This window comes from Anguilla rostrata, chromosome 16 (assembly GCF_018555375.3).
Source record: "Anguilla rostrata isolate EN2019 chromosome 16, ASM1855537v3, whole genome shotgun sequence".
NCBI classification, from domain to species: domain Eukaryota; kingdom Metazoa; phylum Chordata; class Actinopteri; order Anguilliformes; family Anguillidae; genus Anguilla; species Anguilla rostrata.
In genome coordinates, this window is record NC_057948.1 from 6,327,277 (window position 1) to 6,348,960 (window position 21,684).

Genomic DNA, 21,684 nt, shown 5'->3' on the forward strand with positions numbered 1-21,684 from the left:
AATACATTACATTACATTACATTATTACATTACAGGCATTTAGCAGACGCTCTTATCCAGAGCGACTTACACAACGTTTACATAGCATTTTACATTGTATCCATTTATTTATACAGCTGGATATATACTGAAGCAATTTTGGTTAAGTACCTTGCTCAAGGGTACAACGGCAGTGTCCTACCCGGGAATCGAACCTGCGACCTTTCGGTTACAAGCCCAGTTCCTTACCCACTGTGCTACACTCCGTTCCAATACCTTGCAGATTGGGCCCGCAGACAGACACGACACCAGCTGCGGCCGGAGAACCGCAACGCGAATCTACAGCGAACAAATGCTACGCGCTAACGAGGACGCTACTACAAACACCTGTCGCGCTTAACGACGACGACTGCCGCGGCGCTCGCGACGCGGAGTCAGCCCGACCTCAAACCTCGACTCGTACGCGATTAAATTCAGGCGCTCGTCGTTTTCCTCGCAACAACAGATTTGCCGGTTCAGCGATTACCGAAATTAATGAGGGAAACTGTTTGCGTGGGGAAAAAGCAACACCTGCATCGGCTCAGGACAAACGTGTCCAGGCCTCCTGTATGGTGGCACACATGGCTGAACGAGTGTGTGTGCATGTGTGTGTGTGTGTGTGTGTGTGTATGTGATTATAAAGTGCCCTCCAGAATTGTTAGCACCCTTAATAAAAAAAAAAAGGCTATGAAAAAATGTATTGCGTACTTGTGTCACAATTATTGGTGCCCTTATACATCCTTATTGAAAAAATCTAATAGAAGTATCTTGCGATTGATATTTTACTTTTTTAAGTTCATCTGAGTCTTGAGTCTTGAGTGGACATCATTCACTTAAGCCCCATGTTTCACTGGGGTCTAATTATGAGGTGACACATACCAAGCTCCCTTTCTTGTCCACCAACATGTGGAAGGCCAGAGAACACAAATGAAATTAGCCAAAATGTTGTTGACTGAATTCAAGCAATGGCTAAAACACTAGCTAAACACCTGAAAATAATCATCTCCTCTATTAGGGCGATAATTAAGAAGCTTACCACAACGGAAGCTGTGATGAACCCAGCGTTGCCAGGTGTATGATAATTATCATATTTGTGCCATAATTTTTCCCTCTGTACGATCATTAATGCCAAAAAGTGTCCAAATATACGATAATTTCGCCATTTCACAAAAAGTGTAGATCTGTATTTAGAGGCAAAGTCATTTAAAAACACAGGTCGCGTCTTTCCAGCCAATCATTATGCTTGATGCATGACGTGCGTGCCCCCATGGGAGCGAGCACGGCTGCCGTCCGAGAGACTTTTTGGACGTTTTGAAAATAGAACTGTTTTCACAAGAACAAACAAAATATTGATACGGCATACTAAATACATTGACACAAGCGTAACGTTATAATTCTACACTGATGACTTGTACAACTGTTGTTTCCATTGCTGATGAATTGTAACGTTACAGCTCTCAATTATAACGATTACGTTTGAGCGATTGCGATTTAATTGTAGACATTATCCGTAGTCCGGGCTTTTTAGTGTGAGTCTCATTCATTTGAGTAGGGTCCAGGAAGTTGCCTGCTTCCACACAGCGTATGTGGCACGCAAATGTTTTTCTCCCCTTTGTGGCTGTTGGTATTGGACTCATTGGCTGAGTAGGCGTGTCAAACAAGGTTGTTGCTTACAATAAATACACTATTTTTGTGAAATTACATATTTACACATGTGATTTCTCCTTTTTTTGGCCGCGTACGATAATTTTCTTTAAAATCCGATAATTTTAAGCCTCGGGTACGATAGTTTAATATTTCCCGCCTGGCAACGCTGGATGAACCTGTTGGAGAGCCAAAAAATCATCAGCAGAATTGCAGCAGGAGAACTGCAGAAGCGGGTTGCCTCTTGGGATCACCAAGTCTCCAGAACTATAATTAAACGCCGCCTCCATGCCAGCGAGCTCTTTGGAAGGTTTGCCAGAAGAAATCCTGGCCTTTCAACAAAACCACAAATGTAAGTTCTGGGAGTTTGTTAAAGCGTTATTGGAACTTTGATTCAAACAGGTTCTATGGTCAAATGAGATGAAAATTGAGCTTTCTGGCTGCAGACCCCAGAGGTGTGTTTGGTATATAAAGAGAGATATGGTCATGCATAAAATAGCATAATTCTCACTGAGATGTATGCTGGAGAATATGTTGGACTTTTCTGGCATCCAAATGCTCTGGCAACCTTGATAGGACACACCACACTGGGGATTCCTACAAATGCCAGATTTAACTATAAAATCTGACTGAAGCTAAAACTGGGTCACGACTGGCTGTTCCAGCTGACCACAGGATAAAGCTTTGGCAGTGGTCATCCCAGTCCGCCGACACAAACCCCATCGAAAACCTGTGGGGTGATCAGAGAAGATGAAACACACTGATGGGTCTGGAGAGATTCCATGGTTATGTGTCGTCCCACCTCATCAAACACAGAGAGGACTTTTACTTTGTACCCATCTCATTCCATCTCAAATACTGTATTCCTTTTTTTTCTTTTCTCGCTTCTGACCTCATGTGATGGGCGACTGCGAAGCTCCAAAGGGAAACTAATATTTCTTCAGTGCCTTATTGTAAACTTTTATAAATCTATGCTATTATTCCTCCCCTTTGATATTACTATAGTTATTTCTACAAAAAGACTAAACTTACTGTTGCAAATTTACAGGAGTACTATGGGATTTTATAGCTTAAAGACTTAGAGACAGTGATATTTGAATAGTCACTGTTTACGATAACACTGCGGGCTACAGTAGTTCTCTTCTATATGGGATTACATTTACATTTAATACCTGTGTGTGCGCGGGTGTACGCGTTTGGTGTGGGACACCAACCTTGCAGGTGCAGACGGAACAGGGGTCCTGCTGCAGGGTCCACACCTGGCCGTTGTGTTTGGGGCCGTCGTCGTGGGGACAGTCCCCGCTGCAGGCGGGCCCCGCGGGGCACAGGCAGTCGAACCCGCCCGGTAGGTTCAGGCAGGCCGCGTCGCTCAGGCACGTGTGCGTCTGCGTGGCACACTCATCAACGTCTGAAACACACACACACACACACGCGCGCACGCACGCACATACACACACACACACACACGCACACACACACATCAAGTCCAGTTCACGCAGTAAGCCTGCGCATGGTCACAAAGCCATGGCAAGTCAAACTAGAATGAGTCGCGATGACAAGACATGACAGAGCTACATCATCAGGACGACGACACAAGTGCAATAAAAGTGCTGGATGAAGATACAAGCGTAGCATGAAAGTGCTAGGGGATCAAGAGGAACTTTCCCTCTGCAATCCTCCAGGGCAAAACTGAAGAAAACAATATGCCTACATCTGAAGAAAATGCACATACTACAGTATATACCGTGGGTTACTACCAACGTGCAACAATTTAAACTGGATTTTAGAACACATGAATGCAGTATTTCCATAAAGACTTTGAAAGAAGGAAGTTACACAAGACTGCAGTGTGGAGGCAGGGTGGTTTTACTGAAACGAATAACTTGTGAGACCTTTCGTACAAACATTCCCGCATTACCGTGCACTTCTGCACAAACCACTACGAATTTAAAACGAGCCAGACACCCAGACTGGGAACAGTTCCCCACGTACCGTACAGATGTGCGATTTTTACAGCGAATGTTAATGAAAGCTCCATCGGCGGAGAGCTGAGAAACGCCGCGTTTCCAAACGGCAAAAAAAAAAAAATTCTCAACTGAGAAGTGTTCCAAAAAAAAAAAAATTTTTTTTTAAAGCTCCCTCAACTTTTAATTGCGGCTCCCGTCGGAAACGCACGGGAACCGCGAGGTTCGGGAGGACCGGGCTCTGGCTCGGCGCAAGGCGGCCCCGCCCCAGTCTAGCTTCGAGCCAGACCTTGAGGAAAGAACGCTAAATATAAATTTTAATTGGCTTCGAACATAAACGCGCGCGCCGACAGAAGAAGTGCCGCTGACAATTTTCGTAGGGAGGCAGAGATAGAGAGAGAGACACGAGCGATTTGCATAAACTAAATGGAATACCTGTCAGGAAGGGAGACGCACCTTCGCCATCTTCCGCTGATTAACGGGTGTTTCGTACCGTATTTCACAAAAAGTACTGTTCTGCCCCGCGGACAGATTCACGGGTCTCTCAGTCCCTCTCTCTCTGGCGCTCGCTCACTCTCTCACGCACGCACGCGCACACACACACACACGCACACACTGAGCGCTCCCTAACAAATTTATCCAGGAAACAGATGTCGGTAATTACTCGGCTAGGAGCAGTCGCGTGCTTCTGGACTCTGGGGCTGAATCTGGCTCTCCTTGTCTGGAGGCAGGCCGCGCGGAAGAGTGACATGCATCAAAACGGCGGACCGCGGGGCGCTCGCTTCGTTCCGCTTTACGCTGATCGTTACGCGCGATCCGGGTTATTAACGCTCCTGTCCGCGAAGCACGTGGGCCGTACACGTCCGTTTCAAATTCACGGTTCCCACCCCTCCCTCCCAGCCCGCCCCCCTCAACAACGCTCTAATAAAACCACGGAGACCGTTAATACCCTCACTTCATTTTTACCGCTCGGGGGGCTCGCGAGCACGCAGCCCATAATTTTTACGGGAGCGGAAACCGCGGCGACGGATACGTACGGTAAACGTAAAGCCGGTGAAATTCGTGCCGATTCCCGAGTCGTTTGGGATACTGGGATAAGGTGATGTTTTCGCCCGCCGAAAAACACAATTTAAGGGAGCCCATTAAAGCGTGGAAAGTTCCGGAGAACGTAAAGGCGGCGGGGCGGTGGCCCGGCGGTGCGTCCACCACGTTTCCCTCCGCCTGCCGCGGGGACGACGAGGCCGCGGGAGAAACACGCCGTCACGCACAAGACGCTAGCCCACGTTTAGCGTCCCACGTTCTCCCTCAACTAAATCTGAGATTCTTCCTTCCTCTCCCCAACAGGTCATGTCGTCAATGGCTGAACCCAAACTGGTATTGTACTGGTATTGTAACCAAGTTAAGGACTAACGTTGATTGAATCCAGGACGTTAACAAAGCTTGCAGCTTAAATTTAACTGTTCCAGCTGTGCCGTAACGAAGAAAATCAATTGCTAAAAAAAAATGGGCCCAGACCCTTCGTTAGAGTACATTCATTTCGCAGACGCTCTTGTCCAGAGCGACTCACAGTGCGAGCGCGTAACTGCATCCACCTGCGGTCCCAAGCCAGGCTATAATTACTAAAACATGTAGCAAATGGCACAGAGGAAATTAAGATGCCTGCTCATTTTGGATGCTGCTCTGGGCGTGTGCTCTGGGTCTCTGAACGTTTCTAACCTTGGTCCTACATGAAAGCGGCGTATTAGATCAATGGGCCAGCCTTCTGGAGGACCGCAGAGAACTTTTAGAGGACACGTTCACCCAGAAATGTCAAAAATGTGTTTTCATTATGTGTAGATCAGTGTAAAAAGACGATCTTTTTAAAAAATATGTAGAACACGATATTTGCTTGATAAGAGATTTCTCCTAAGATTTTGAGAAATCACAGCTGAGGATGTGGGCAAGAAGTTATACCAAAAGTATAGCAAAATGTACCTCGACATGAATACTCTCTGCTAATTGTGATTGTCTTTTACTATTACAACATCATTCATCTATCCTTGCTCAAACTCCCACAGTCTATTACAAAGCCTGTGATGTCTATGAGATGCTGGTGAAATGCTCGATGGGAAGATGAGTTTTACCAACCATGACAGAACTTTACAAAAGTTTGAATTTTACTGTATGAAAATGAGTTGAACGGCAAGGTCTCCAACTGTTCAGGCTCTACGGGGAGAGAGCAGCAGTCAAAGGTCGAGCACGGTCTCAGACTTGTGAGAGCTGGACTCCATCTCCCACAATCCCCAGCTCACTGAGGGAGATCATCACACTCATTTTCAGACTCTACGAGGAGAGCGCAACAGCCAAAGGTCAAGTGCTTGAGAGAACTGAACTCCATCTCCCAGCATCCCTGGCACATTGAGGGAGATTATAATGCGCACATTCAGGCTGTACTGGGAGAGCGCAGAAGCCAAAGGTCACGCACGCACTCAGACTTGTGAGAAATGAACTCCATCTCCCAGCATCCCTGGCACACCGAGGGAGATTATAACACTCACATTCAGGCTCTACCGGGAGAGCGCAGCAACCAAAGGTCGCTCACGCTCTCAGACTAGTGAGAACTGAACTTCGTCTCCCAGAATCCCCGGCTCACCGAGGGAGATCATCCCGCTCACGTTCAGAGACTACGGGGAGAGCGCAGCAGCCAAAGGTCACGCACGCACTCAGACTTGCGAGAACTGAACTCCATCTCCCAGGATTCCACGGCTCACCGACAGCCGCCAGCCTCGTCACCCGGGTCACGGCGTCTGTGGGTGGAATTCAGATCACCTCCCATACTCCCCGCGCTCTCTCTACCCGAGAGCTCCAATCTGCAGCCCGTGGTAGGCGGAACCTCAGAAATGCAGAGATGATTTCCCCCCCCCTTAACGCACAGAGGGATCTGTCACACCGACTTAGGCGAGACTTTCTTTTCTAGGCTGACAGAGACGCGATATGGGAACTGTCAGGAGTATTATATTATTTATCATGAGTGAAGTGTATGACCGTGTACCTTTTCATGTAGAGAGACTCCTTTCTCTTGAATGGCTGCATTTAATGACAGGCGCATGACAAAAGAAGTTGGATGGCGGAGCTGAACTTTTGTCTCCCTTTTGTGCAAGACTAGAACTACAGCACGCTCTTCAGAGAACAGAAAGCGGCAAGTTGCGCCGGGGGGGGAGGGCTATGTCTCCACGGATACACAAGCAAAATCTAAAAACACATTTTGATTTGATTTTACACTTGCAGGGGCAGCCTTAAAAGAGATAAGAAGGGGGTTCCTTGAAGCTAGGCAGACCCTGGTGAGGGGTTTCCTCGAAAATTCCCTTTGAACCCTAAAAAATATACCATACACCACGGTGAAATGGTACTCTTTACAGGTCAATTAGACCAAGTGCAAACACACAGAACACTGAAACAGTAATTATATACACAGGATTGAATTTACACGCTTTTGAGGAGGAGGGGGATCACCAACGATGGGTGAGGGGGGGGGAGGGTGCTGGAATGTGATTGTGTACTCGGTGGGTGGGGGGGGGGGTGCTGGAATGTGATTGTGTACTCGGTGGGGGGGGGGGGGGGTGCTGGAATGTGATTGTGACTGGGGGGGGGGGGGGGGGGCGGGCCTCAGGTCTCTTTTGGGTGGGGGCTGAGCTCCCCCTGAGCCCTGCAGTACGTTCTCTCTTAATTAATGTGCTAATGTAATGAGTGATTCATGAGCTTGCTCAGGCAATGGTTGAGATAATGGTACGACCCACCGCAGGGGTGTTCAAAATTGCAGGGCAATTTTACATCACGCACGGCTGGGGACACACATTTGAATATTTACTGTATAATTACTTTTCCTACGTAATGATTTTCGAAACGTCCCCTAAGCTTTTGTTTTTACTTCCTTCAAGGGGGTTCAAGTCTCAATTAGGGGGGCGGGTCAACCCCCCCCCCAGAACCCCCTGCAATTTGCACCCTGTCTAGCTTCAGAGTCAGCAGACATTGTTAGCACACGGTTCACTCAGGAAATGGAGATTAAACTAGTGATATAAACGATGGCTAAAACCTCTCAATCATATTACCAAAATACTGCAAAGTCTGCTGAAAACTCCTCAATCATATTACCAAAATACTGCAAAGTCTAACATCTATGAGCCAGCTGCAAGCACAGGCCAGAGTATATATATAGCGATTAGCTCGTGAGATTTGTAAAACAATTTCGGTTTGAAAAAGATAAGTCGTAAATGATATTACATGCAGAAAGGCATTTCCATTTAGAGCGCACGGTCTTACCTGTGCGCTCGGGGCTCCTGCTTTCCATGGATGAAATGACACTGGAGTTCAATTTAATTTGAATAAAAACAGCTTTCAATTGGCAGGCTAAGAAATCACTTCTGCCAAAGTGAAGAAATCAATTTTGAAGGGTTGGGCTGCATTCGTTATGAAGTTAAAATCCATTTGGTTATCCAATTTCCATGGTTGAGTTTTTGCAGAGCTGAATAACAAGATAAACAAGGCACGGAGAGACATTCCAAAAACGCTTTGGAGTCTTACAACGAACGATTACATTTCAGCCCTACAATGAATGATTATAATTCACGAATTTAATCATGATTACGAGGCATTACGTTACATTTTTGCCTCCGCAGTGTAGCGAGTTTGGCAATTACCGGAATCTGCCCGCCAAGCTGTTTGTGCAGAAGAAACAAACAGTTGCACGAAGAACAGAGGCGATGTCGCTATCCGTATCTGCGCAACCAACAAAACGAGCTGTGTGTACTTGGATACGATCCCAGAAGGGGGCGTGGCTTAAACCAGAAGTTGAGTAACTGAGGAAAAAATGCCAGTTCTCTTGCCTGATATACATTGCCATTGATATGGCTGTGCTTTCAAACCGTTATCTAATGCCGACATACCATTAATCATGAACTATTACGACACATCATTTCCTTACAAAGCTGCATTAATCCAAATATTCTAAAGGATTTGAAATTCTATTCCTATTACAACTACATTTTATGGACCTTTTTTCAAATGAAAAGGAAGTGTTCTCAGAAACCTCCCATTAGACAAAAGTAAACATGACTGTAGTTGAGCAATTGAGCGAAAGCAATTGAGTAATGCAATCCTAATGATGAAATTATAGCGGTCTGTGCTTTTCTCAATAAGGTGTTCGGTCACTCCTTTAACATGAAATTTATTCAATTTTGAAGCCAAAATTAAGAACATTAAGAACAAATGTCAACAGAATCCTGGCCATTGTGTCTAATTAATACATTTGAGGAGTGACGACCAACATTTTCATTCGATCTCGTTAGTTTTGTATTTGGCAGGATTGTTTTGTTTGATTCTGATTAGGCAAATGTGATTTCAGTGCTAGTTTTGTACTTGGCAGGATTGTTCTGTTGATTTGCTGAACAGGTTACCCTACAGGGTTGGAGTCCTGATCTATGTGGTCACTTCCGGCACCACGATCTTTACTTCACTCTAGTGTGCTTTTCTGCACCTCTGCACTTTGAACTGATGCGCTTGTTGTAAGTCGCTCTGGATAAGGGCGTCTGCTAAATGCCTGTAATGTAATTCCGGTTACGGACAGCGAGGTTGAGAAACGAGCGGTCGCGACACCTAAACGTGACGGCTGGCAGCTCAGGTCTACAGCACCACGCACTCCCGTTTATTTCACCCGGAGAGATCGGCGCAGGCTCCACACGCCCGAAACCGTTAAAGAGCACCCCCCCCCCCCCCCCGTCGCGGGAAAACGTTCGCCCCTTACAGCTCAGCGTTAGCGCAGACGCAATCGCTTTTTACATTACATTTCAGGCATTTAGCAGACGCTCTTATCCAGAGCGACGTACAACAAGTGCATCAGTTCAAAGTGCAGAGGTGCAGAAAAACACACTAGAGTGAAGTAAAGATCCTAGTGCCAGAAGCAGTATGTCGGGTCGAAGAGGTCCGCGTCTATCTTATCCACTAGAGCTGTGGCTGAGGGTGGGTGTGTAGCGGCTGCACTGAAGAAACCCCTCGGAAATTTAGCAAACGTGGCCTGCACTCAGCCCACTCGCACCCCAACCTCGACCCCTTGGCTTCGGGGGGGGGTAGCGGAGCTGAGTCTTAGTCTGCGAAGTGCGATCTCTCTTCGCGGTACGCGGACGGGGGTGGATTCACGACCCCCTCCCGGTGAAAGCGGCGAGGCCGCAGCGGTCTACCGCGTCGCCGCGTCCCCGGACCGCCTCTCCTCCGCCCGTACGGGTACTTCACTGCGACTCTGCGCCATTTTTCATCGCGCAGTTTCCCCACATACTGTGACATATTGCCACCGGGTGGAGGAAGGCGAAGGAATAAGTGACTGAGGGGTCAGCACAACTGAAATACACTTTATATAAGTATATAGGATGACACACTGCAAGAAAATATCGCCTTCTTTCGTCTGGCTGCAGGTGCGTTTACACTCCCCTCCAGCAGGTGGCGCCATTCAATATACCGTTACTAAGCTGAACTTGTAAAAAGTTTGCCAAATGCAGGCTAGGGGAAACGAGGAGCGGAGCTAAAATTCAGTTAAGTAATTAGACACGATGGGCAATCAAAAGCAGAGCAGAATCACAGCGTCCTTTAGCTCAGAGCTGAAAGAATATTATCCAAACACCTGTGCACACAATCTTTTTCAGCTGAATGGAACTGACATGGGAGAGGCCTTGATTTGTCTTTGTGACATAAACAATTTATTGAACATCTGTCGCCTGGCCGATCTGCGTGTTTTCCAGCCGCTTCAGTCAGAAATGCCTTTTTTTTTTTTTTTTTGGCAGGCTTGCTCAATCGCTCATTTTCCTTCACAGGATCACCGCTGCCGTTTGCTGCCCTAACCAGCTCAGGCCGCCACGATCCAGCACTGCTTTCGATTGGCCCGCTGCAGGGAGTGTGACGCCTCGTCAAGCCCCGCCCCCCTCTTCTCCTACACGGGGATGCACGGGGTCACACTGAGGTCACGCAGGGGTCACACAGGGGTCACCGTGGCAGGACTTTCCCTTTCCCTCGCTCTGCTTCTCTGTGGTCTGTGGTACGACGGCCGACGCGAACGTTCCGGAAGGTTCTCGCTCTCAGCGTCACAGGGCAGAGTAAACGAACGGCGTTTAGGCCCAGCGCAATCCACGCCGCGCTCACGAAATCAGCGCCGGCTCCACTCTTTGAAGGTTGGTGCGTACAGCGATTTTTGCTCCAGTTTTGGTATTTTCCGAACTGCTGTGTACAGAGTTTTCGATGCTGGCTCGCTCTTACGGTAAAACATTTCCACCGATGACGCATGTGAAATCTCCAGCTGCAGCTCATGACTTTAATAAGACATCTGAGAAGAAGCTGCGGGTGAAGTCAAGGCAAGATCTGGAAGACCCTGAAAAATCTCCGATGGCCCTGCTTGCAGTCTGGTCAGGTACATCTTTCTCCGCAAGAAATATTTTACTGCTGAATCTCTCCCGCAGATTTGTTCAATAAATGATACCATGGATTTGTGCAATCTTATTTTGTAAGAAATATCAGCTCATGTTCCTCTGGTAATATATATATATATATATATATATATATATATATATATGAGCAGGATGATAATATTACCAATATACAGAAAACTGCAGATAATTTGAAAAAATATGTCCTGCTTGCATATTCATTGGTTGAATTTTACATAAAAAATAGAGGGGAATAACTTCAATTTTTATGAAGGAACTTTGATTGTGGTATCTGCATCAAAAATAAAATATACAATACCAAAAGTACAAATATTCAGAAGTATGACCATAATACGTTACACAAACCAGCAAAGCTATTTCTTTACCACAAATTTGCGAATGAATGACATTTTACTGAAAGGTATTCAATGGGAAATGTTTCTGCTTGCACGACATGTTCCTTGGCCACTGCATTCGATCCAGTTTCTCTCTCGTAGTCCGCAGAGTTGCAGTAAAAATGTAAAAAAAATCTGCCTTAGCACTCTGCCTAACAGCTGTCGCTGCTTCTGCTTGAATCAAATTTTATTCTTTTTTTTCCAACCGCTTGTGCGTCAACACTAACTACAAGTTTCCCTGGGAAAATACACAGTGCACCATGCCAGCCAGACAACGCTGCAGCACAGTCATTTTCGCACAGTCTTCGCCGCCGCGTAAGCGTAAATGATTTAAATGCCCTACGCACGCATTATATTTTTTTTATGGGATGATAATTGATACTCGTTGCGTAATTGATGAAGTGATGCGATTCCTTTTTCCGTGATTAGTGGAATCATCCCACCAGTCAAGCAGCGTAGGCTATATTGATATTTTATCAATGTAGCCTACGGGACCGCTCAGCTGATCTGATGTCATTTAGAACTTTAACGGAATGCAAAACTAATTAAGCAGCACGCTTTGAATGACACTACACTTGCATATACGACAATGGAATTAAAATCAAATGCATGCGTTATTTAGCCATTTCTATCAATTGCTCTCCATAAAAAAGAGGTGCACAGCCAATGTAAGGTGAAAATAGTTCATTACATTACATTCACGTTTACATTACAGGCATTTAGCAGACGCTCTTGTCCAGAGCGACTCACACAACCAATCCTTCAGCCTTCTTCCGGCTGAAGATGATTGGTTGAAACGCGTCCCTGCAAATCACGCCGAGCACAGCTAGTATTGCCGGCCAATCGTTTGCCTGTCCAGAGCGCTTATCGTGGTGTATGCTGTAAACCCAACCAATCAGTGTCAACAATTGTAGAGGTTTTACTGGGCCTACCAGGCTCTTTGTGATTACTGAACTTTCCGGTGCTCTTTATTCTTAATGATGTACCAAACAGCTGATTTTAGTAAGTCTAAGATAAAGCCTATGTCTGACAATTTCATCTTATTTCTCAGCCTTATAATGGCTTCTTTGAATTTCAAACAATAACAAGGCAATGAAAAGCCTATTATCAAGACTAGAAACTGAAAGCTCAAAGTTCTCAAACTTTGTAGTCTGAACCAAAGAGAGGGCAGAGAGCAACACCCAGGCTTCGCATTCGGCACCAGACCTCCACCTTTTCCACGCGCAGCGTCACGTGCTAAAAGACGAAAGACGCGACGGTGAAGTTCAGAGATAGCCACCGACCTGGTGCAAACAAACACGGCCGATAACTGACAGGCTTCAGGTGCAATGACACCGGAGAACTGGGCGAAGGAGGAACAAACTGCACCAGCAGCAGCGAATATGAATGATCAGCTGGAAGAGTAAAATTTAAAAAAACCGCCCAACATATCCCAAATTATGACAACAAGCTGCCCAAAGCCATTTTCTCGCCCCACTACGGAATAAAAAATAGCCACACCCTTCTCGCTGGGTGTTGTTTGTTGATGCAAGATTGTAAGTTGATGCGATCCACTCAAGTCTGAAAACCATAGCAATTAATTGCAGAGTAGAAACTTCCGGAGAAACTAATCCTCCGGAAGCTCAGTCCTCACATCGGCATTCAGACTAACTCCACCCAATCCAGACTGCGTTTCTGCGTAACCGTCAGGCCCGTCAATGCAGTTGTCTACTTTGACGAAGATCGGAGCCGCACCCTTTTTTCTTAGTGTTTTAGTATCGTCGCGTTTCATCGCAGAGCACGTTTCTGTGCGTAGCGTCGCGCCACGCTGAACGGAAGGCGAGCATTCCCGCCCCGTGCGCGAGCCACGCCCTTCTGTCTGAAGCGCTTTTGTGCCTCCGCGCCTCTCTGGAGAGAGACCCGCGGCTCGCGCGGCCTGTTCCCGCCGGACGGACGACCCTCCTCTCCCCCCCTGCGAGCTTCCCGCCAAAACGAGAGCACCGGTGGGTGGAAATGCTATTTGTTTTTAAATGAGCAATATGATTAAATGTGTGATACGGGTTCTCTGGCATTGCAGGGGCCGGCCCCTGGGGGGGGCAGGGGGGGTGGGGGGATGGGGGGGGGGGCTGTGCGCACTCTCTTCCTCTTGGCTTAATGCCCCATTTCCCCACCCCCACCTCATTTGCGGCAGTATTAGCAGACTGAGGGGAGGCGCGGCAGCCAAAAAATTCCTGGCTGTGGAAAGTAGAGGAAAATAACCTGCTAGCAGCTAATTATGTTGAGCGGCAATGGAAACGCAGCACCAGCGCATGATTGTGAATAGGACATTTCGGGGGGGGTTCAATGCCTTATTAAGGAATTATCAAGCGTGAGGGCTGGGGCAGGACTGCGATTTCACCCCCCACCCCCCCACCCCCCTGCCCCAAAAAAAAAAAATCCCCTTGGCTGGATGTGCAGCTGGTGTGTGAGAAACTTAACTGAGGAGATTAGAATTAATTGGGAGGGTGGTTTCAAAGGCCTTCCGCGGCGCGGGAGGGGTGAGGGGGAGACGCGCTTAATTGCTCACCGACGCAGGACCCCCCGTCGAGCGAGTAGGACCCATCGTCATGGAAACCGCTCCGGCACTCGCAGTGGTACCAGCCGGGGAGGTTGACGCAGCGCGAGTGGTTGTGGCACTGGACCAGGCCCTCCGCACACTCGTCGATGTCTGCCGACAGAGACACACACACACACACACACACACAGACACACACACAGACGCACACAGACACACACACACACACACACACACACACACAACACACACACACACACACACACACACACACACAGACACACACACACACGCACACACACACAGACGCACACACACGCACACACAGATAGGAAATTACCCTCTGGCTCCTTCTACAGCCGATAACACTTTGCCTTGCACACATCTGCTTTTCTGACCACTCATATAAATGTTCCTTTCGATGTGGATTAAAACCTCTGTTTGGAAACAAGTACAAAAAAACACACTGGACCATTCTGCTGCAGCGAGGTGCTGTTGCTTTGCTGACTGTGTCCAGCAGCCCTGCAGGGTGACACACATTCGGCTCTCCTGAGAGTCCAGGGGTCAGAAAGTAAAAGTCCTGCCGTGTGTTTCTTCCACCCATGACCTCAGCCCAGCTGATTTCACTAATTAGCTCTGCCTCCTGGCTGAAGAGTTGCGCTAGTTAGCAAAACCAGGCGACTGGAACAAAATACCGGGGAGGACTTTTACTTCCTGGACCTGGATTTTTCCACTCTCTGAGTGTCGCTCGGGGAAGGAAGGGTTTGGGTTGGCCGGGATGGCGATGTCTCATCAGGTGCCAGAACCCCCTGCTGGTCAATCGGGAACCCGCCATTTTACCCGCTGAGTCACGCATGAAGTGTCTTCTTCATCACTACAGCACGTTAATCATCCAAAGCGCCGTACAGTAAGTGCATACCGCAGGTCATTGGAACAACTACAAAACACAGGTCCGAAAAAGTCAAAATACTCATAATGTAATAGTTATTCATAGCCATAATGAGTACTGTATTATTTGGACATGGCAGATGCTTTTATCCAAAGCGACGTACAACAATAAGTGCATATCGAAGGTCATTGGAACAACTACAAAACACAGGTCCGAAAAAGTCAAAATACTCGTCATGTAATAGCTATTCATAGCCATAATGAGCACTGTATTATTTGGACATGGCAGATGCTTTTATCCAAAGCGACGTACAACAATAAGTGCATATCGAAGGTCATTGGAACAACTACAAAACACAGGTCCGAAAAAGTCAAAATACTCGTAATGTAATAGCTATTCATAGCCATAATGAGCACTGTATTATTTGGACATGGCAGATGCTTTTATCCAAAGCGACGTACAACAATAAGTGCATGGCGAAGGTCTTTGGACCAACTACGAAACACAGGTCCTAAAAAGTCAAAATACTCGTCATGTAATAGCTATTCATTGCCATAATGAGTACAGATGCTTTTATCCAAAGCGACGCAAAACAATAAGTGCATGGCGAAGGTCTTTGGACCAACTACGTAACACGGGTCAGACAAGGTGCAATGCCCATAAGGCCTCAGTTATCCATAGCCGTAAACGTCTAGTCTAGATCACGCGGTAGACGCCGGTCACGCAAGTCAGTCTTCCTCTTCCTCACGTCTGCGTGAATCCGACCCGTACGGAGCTGACGCCGTGCGACTCGGAGGTCGAGCGCGCGCGCTCTCCTCCGCGCTCTCCCGTTTCCATAGCGACGAACCGTCGGGCGGGCCGAAAACCGGGAGGAAGAAAAGCGATCGTTTTTTTTTTTTGGCTACGGTCGCACGCGCCATGTCGTGGGAAGCTGAGAAAACGGGACTTCCTTCTTTTTTTTGTTGTTGTTGTACCGTCGTACGAAATAATGCCTGCGTACTCCCACGTTAATTAGTACCTTGTATTAGTATAGTAATAGCGCGGCGACGATTCTGACAAGGCGCGAGAACCAACGTAGCCGGGGAGCGAGGAAAAGCGGAGGTGCGCGAAACTGCGGCTCCCGCGAAGACCGCGCGGCCTCTCCCGACTGCTCAGTAGCCATCTTAGCATATCAGGAAGCGCTCAACGAAAGCGAGGTCTTCTGTCCACAGGAAGGGTTAGTCATTGGTGCGTTTTTATTTATAAAGCCATTTCAGCCCTGTAGGGTGGCACAGGATTGGCTCTAGTTATTTCAAGCTTTCTTCCAATTTATGCGGATGTATAGCACTAAAAATGCGAAGGCACTCACAGGTTATGGTCTCAAGCTTCTCTTCCTGTGGCTGTTCCACACTGAGTTTGGCGAGAAGGCCTCTGTGCATTCTGCCCCCCGCTGCCTGGAATAGCCTTCAGAAAGAGCTAGAACATCAGGGCTCGGCCGCTCTCAGGGAGCTTAAACCTGCTGTAAAAGAGGCTGGAAACAGATTCTTTTGGAAACTGTAAATGCTTTCAGCTGGAAGTGTATCGCTCTTTGCACTTGATTGTATTTTTTGCGCATTTTGCGTGTCCTTGTTCTTTTCGTCTGCTTTTATGTTGTATTGCCTAAAAGTCAATGTGTTGCCCTTCTTGGCCAGGTCTCTCTCTCTGATCTCAGAGGAACAAACCTAGTAAAATAAAAGTTAAATAAATAAATAAGTTACATAATTACAGATATGGTTGTAGCATACTGCCTCCAAATTACTCATCTCGTCTTGCTCATTTCCCCATGGTTTTTGCTATTTCTGATGGATTCTATCAAATCTGAACAAATATACTATGGAGAGCTATCATTTATGGGTGAAAAGACAAGACATTCCTCAAGGAACATTTGCCATTCATTTTGAAGGTGAACTATCCCATTAATATTTCATATAATTCACAAAACAATAAATACTTCACTTTTCGTGGAAAGCTTGAAAATTTTTTAAAAAATTAAAAAAAACTCACACCACGAGGTGTGGTCTTTCTCCTGGAAACAGTAACCGGGGGGCCGATAATACCAGCGCTCAAAAGCGAACGCTCCGTCCGCGGTAGGGTCTTAGCGGGACTTAGCGTAACGACGCGATTCCCGCCACTCCGCCCGTCCGCTAAACCCACCCGTCAAAGGCGCGGCTTCTCCGCCCGACGCCAGGCCCTGCATGCTTAACCCCCCCCCCCCCCCGCTGTGTTTGTCCCGTTCGTCAAGTGGGTTCAGGGACCCAGGGAAGCCACGCTAGCACGTTAAAGGGACATTTCACTTTAACGTAAACAATTCATTTTAGGCGAGGTCGCAAAAAAAATGAACGGGCTGTGAATGGGAACCGGAACACGGAGAGGAACGGCGCTGGCATTAACGGTCAACGGGGACGTCTGATGCTGCTAGCATGCGCGCGACGCATACGCAATGAGGTGAGCTCCACAAAACTACTTAGCGTGGGACCAAAGTGAAATATCCCTTTAAGATAACACGTTAACCACTGGTGCAGGCGCGGGCGGGTGGGCCGGGGAGGGCCACGGCCTACCCAAACTGCATCCAGGCCCCGCCCGTTTATATCGGCTGAACCGCCAGACCAAATTACGAACGCCCACCTAGGCGCCTCCGGCCCAGCTAGTTCTACGCAGGCCCAAGGACGCGAACGTTTCGGGCTACTTCGCCGGTGTAAACTTGGCTGCCGCACGAGCATACACACCACGCACTGGCTCTTTCTGCTTGCTACTGGTACGCACCTGCTGCTGGAATCACACTGCGTTATCCGTCCATAGACACTGCGTTACAGGCATTTAGCAGACGCTCTCATCCAAGAGCGACTTACACAACTCTTACGTAGCATTTACACTGCATCCGTTTATACAGCTGGATATGTGCTGAAGCAAAGCAGGTTAAGTACCTCGCTCAAGGGCACAACGGCAGTGTCCTCCTGGGGAATCAAACCTGAAGGTCACGAGACCAGTTCCTCACCCATTATGCTACACGCCCCTCAGTTTTAGACTGAGGCAGAACATGGGCATTTCGCGCACGGCGGCGGTTGGAGGTTGGGCGCCCGGAGCGCCGATAGCGTTAGCATGCCTGTAGGCGGGCCGCCGCCACCGCCTGCCTGTGTCAGCCGGCGCACTCAGCCGTTGCCGCTGGCGAGTGCGCTAGCCTGATGCAACACGCGGCAAAGACGCCTCCTTTTAAAAAAAACCATCATGTTTTAACATCGCGCGCAGTGTCTGATTCAGCACACAGCACAGCTAACAGGAGATGAAAAAAGTACAGAGTGTTGCCGTGTGGGTCTGACGTGATATGATTTTGGATGAGAGCCGTCACCCCACACACACACGCACACGCACACACGCGCACACACACACGCGCACACGGGCACACACACGCGCGAGCACACGCACGCTCCATGTGCTGCTAGTCTTTCATCATTGGCTGAAGAGCAACAGCAATCGCTCTTTAGTCACACGCCGTCTTTCCCCGGACAGCCTGCTAGGTTTCTGACCGATGTGACGTTTCGTTTTTTCGCCCGCGAAAGAATGGCGACCGACGACTAAAGGCCGACGCCTCCTCCTCACGAGACTTTTGGGGGAGGGACAGAGGTCAACGCGACCCTCGCCCGGAGAGACGAACGGCCTGAGTCGCGGGAAGTGCTCTTAATGGAGGAGCAAACGGTAAACGGACTGCATTTATATAGCGCTTTCATCCAAAGCGCTTTACAACTGATGCCTCTCATTCTCCCATTCACACACACACACTCACATGCTAATGGTGAACGGCTGCCATGCAAGGTACCAATCAGCTCGTTGGGAGCAATTAGGGGTTAGGTGCCTTGCTCAGGGACACTTCGACACGCCCCTGGGCGGGGATCGAACCGGCAACTCTCCGACTGCCAGACAACCGCTCTGACCTCCTGAGCTATGTCGTAAGGGGGGGCGGGGGGGGGAGCGAGGGAGGGGGGAGGGGCCGTCAGAGACAGCGGGAGGGCCCCCCGGCAGCCCAGGCGACGCGCGACGGACCGACGCTTTGCAGGTTCACCCGCTTCGGAGTCAGCCGCGATGCCTGAACCTCCCGGAGGCTTCGCGCGCGTGAAAAAACGGGGAACAAAAACTGCGACAAAAAAGACGAAACAAAAAAACCCTTCTCTTTGTCGAGCGCGGCGTGCTGAAACGCACAGTTTAGAGAGACGAGAGAAAGACGAGGTGCCGCCGGAGCTCTGTTTTTCACGCACCTCCGCTACAACCCGGGCTTGTTTTTTTTTTTTTTTTAGCACGACGGGAGCGTTTTATTTTTTTTCTCGCCGACAAGCGGGAAAACAAATCGAAAGCGCGTTGTTTTCAAACAGACGAAAGAGCCGGAGCCGACTATCGTCGCGGTAACGGTGCAGCGCGCGCGCTTTCAGTGCTGCCGACGACAAAACACTGTCTAGGGGCGCAATGCACTACGGGTATTCGCACCAGGTCCGCCGATTTCAAATTTCTGCCGTGTTGTTGTTTTACTCGGTACGCATACGTGTTCTTCATAATCTCCCGCCTCTTAAAAATACCGGGTTTCGCAAAAATACTGGTTTTAACACGCCAGAAAAAGTCTAGCGGTGATAATCTCCTGCGTCCTCCGCAAGATATTTCTCATGACATGTTATCGTTGCTGTTACATTCGCGGATCTGCTCTGCCGCAGCACTGGGATTTAACGAGCGACGCCCCGGATTTCAAAATGTTAAGGCGACATCGTCTCAAGTTCTTCTCATGGAACAACAGACCCTTTCAGGCACAAACTTTTTAGACGCATTTTCACGTCCGATTTCGAACGAAAACACGTTTTTATCGACTGCCGGTGCACGCGCGCCGCGCCGATTGCTTTTCGGTTTATGAGCCTCGGATCAATCAAAAAAATAAAAAAAAAAAAAACATCAGACTCATTAAAACAATTAATGTCAGGTCTAAATGAGCAATTACTATTGATTCGACTTGGTCAACCTCCCAGAATCTTTGCTTATTTTCTGTCCAAACATAAGGCCTGAGTTACCAAGACACTTAGCACACGCAAAACCAAAAAGGCCAATGACTGGTTTTGGTATTAGTTTTGCACCAGTGATTGGCTGTGTTATTAGCTTAGCGTGTTTTGCACATGCTCACAATCAACCTTCATTTAATTCCCGGAAGATACATCGAGGAAGCCCACGTTCACAATGGCGCCGAGATTACACAACGCAGTTAAAAACAACAATAAAAAGAGTCATAAAAATCATTTTAAAATAAAACAGAAATTTAGAAAGAATAATAAGGCAAAATACAGTAAATACAGTAACAATCAATACATATAAACCGTAAATAATAAAAGTTCACAAGGACAATTATCAAAATGCTAAATGCTAAAGGTCTCAGTGAATCAGCCCCTTGGCCTCATTGAGAGAGATGAATTTTCTTCTAACCTTTCGGAACTGGTGTTGGGAATCGGGACAGGGGACGCCGTGCTTTTCCGCGCTATATTTCCTACGCTCGACACCCCCCCCCCTCCCCCTCCCTGTGACGCTCATTTGTAAGACACATAGCCGCGCCGCGTTGTTGCGCTGTCATATCGAACCGTTAATCCTGCGGGCCCATCCATCTCGAAGGCCCCCGCCATTCTCAACAATGCCCGGGGAGGGGGGGTATTTTTTTTCCCACGGAATACGAAACGCTCCCTTTTTACGGAGAGAGCATCCTTCATCTCGCTCGTGGAGGATAACAGACGACAAAACGTGGGGGGGGTGCGACTTGGCTGGGGGGGTGGGGGTGGGGGGGCGGCTGGGGGGGGGGGACTTGGCTAAGGGAGAGTGGGGGGGGAGGAGGAAGAGAGAGGAGACTGCTGACTTTTCGGAAGCCGGGATTCAGCTGCTTGGTGCCAGACACACCGGTAGCTCAGTAGCTGCAGCTCAACGCTGTTGTTCATTAGCGTGAGCGACCGCAACGGATGGATTTATACCCGGGAAAAACGGGTGTGCGATTTAGTTAAAAGCGCGCGAGCGACGTCTGGCGCGGGTCCCAGAGAGTTCGTTCTCCCGACGCGCAGGTAAGAGCTAGCGCACAGAAGCTTCCCGTAACACCCTGACAACAGAAAAAAAAAAAACGGTCTTTTTTTTTCTTTGTAAACGAGGAACTATCTGTCAAACCAAACTGCCCTCGACACCGAGAAAACCGAGGACATTAGAGACCGTGAAATGCAGATGGAAGACGGAAGAAAAGTGTCTGTGACAATTTAAACGTAATGCGCCCTTCTCTTCCCCGCTTTTCTCACCTGACACAGAGAGACAGAGCGCGCTAGAGCGGTACTCGACGGAAACGGGCCTGTCGGCAGCCGCCGAGCCCCCGAACTCCGTGGTACGCCCCGTCTGGGCGCGCGTCGGGCGATGCGTTACCGTCACGGGCGGCGCCCGCCGGCGTTCCTTGAGCGCAATTACGCGCGTGCCGACGCCAGCTCGAGGAAATACGATTAAAAAACGATGATAATAAAAATGGATGCCGGGGGGACATGTTTATAAGGACGACATCCCCGTGCATTACAGGTAATGGGCTTTTAAGATGGCCGACAGACCTCCGCCATTCGCGAGTGACTGATGCTCGCGGCGCGCTGACGCGACGTTTATTGCGGCATAACGACGGCGGACGGCGGTAATGGATGTTTAATGGCGTCGGCGTCGTGCGGCGTCCGTCCGGCCCGGCGACGGCCAGACGGATGTCCGCCAGAACGGAGGCCCGAGCGGCTCTCTTTTAACGGAT

The 21,684-nt window shown here is 48.5% G+C and overlaps 1 protein-coding gene across 1 annotated transcript in view; it reads right to left on the reverse strand.

Annotated features, from left to right (window-relative positions):
- The window catches only part of LOC135241831 (protein kinase C-binding protein NELL1-like), a 290,330-nt gene that overhangs the window by 10,446 nt on the left and 258,200 nt on the right, over positions 1 to 21,684 (reverse strand). The window contains exons 16-17 of the mRNA XM_064312554.1: positions 14,012 to 14,152; positions 2,877 to 3,070 (exon numbers count right to left, since the gene is read on the reverse strand). Coding sequence (XP_064168624.1) covers positions 2,877 to 3,070; positions 14,012 to 14,152 — 335 coding nt within the window. The remainder of the gene's footprint in view (positions 1 to 2,876; positions 3,071 to 14,011; positions 14,153 to 21,684) is intronic.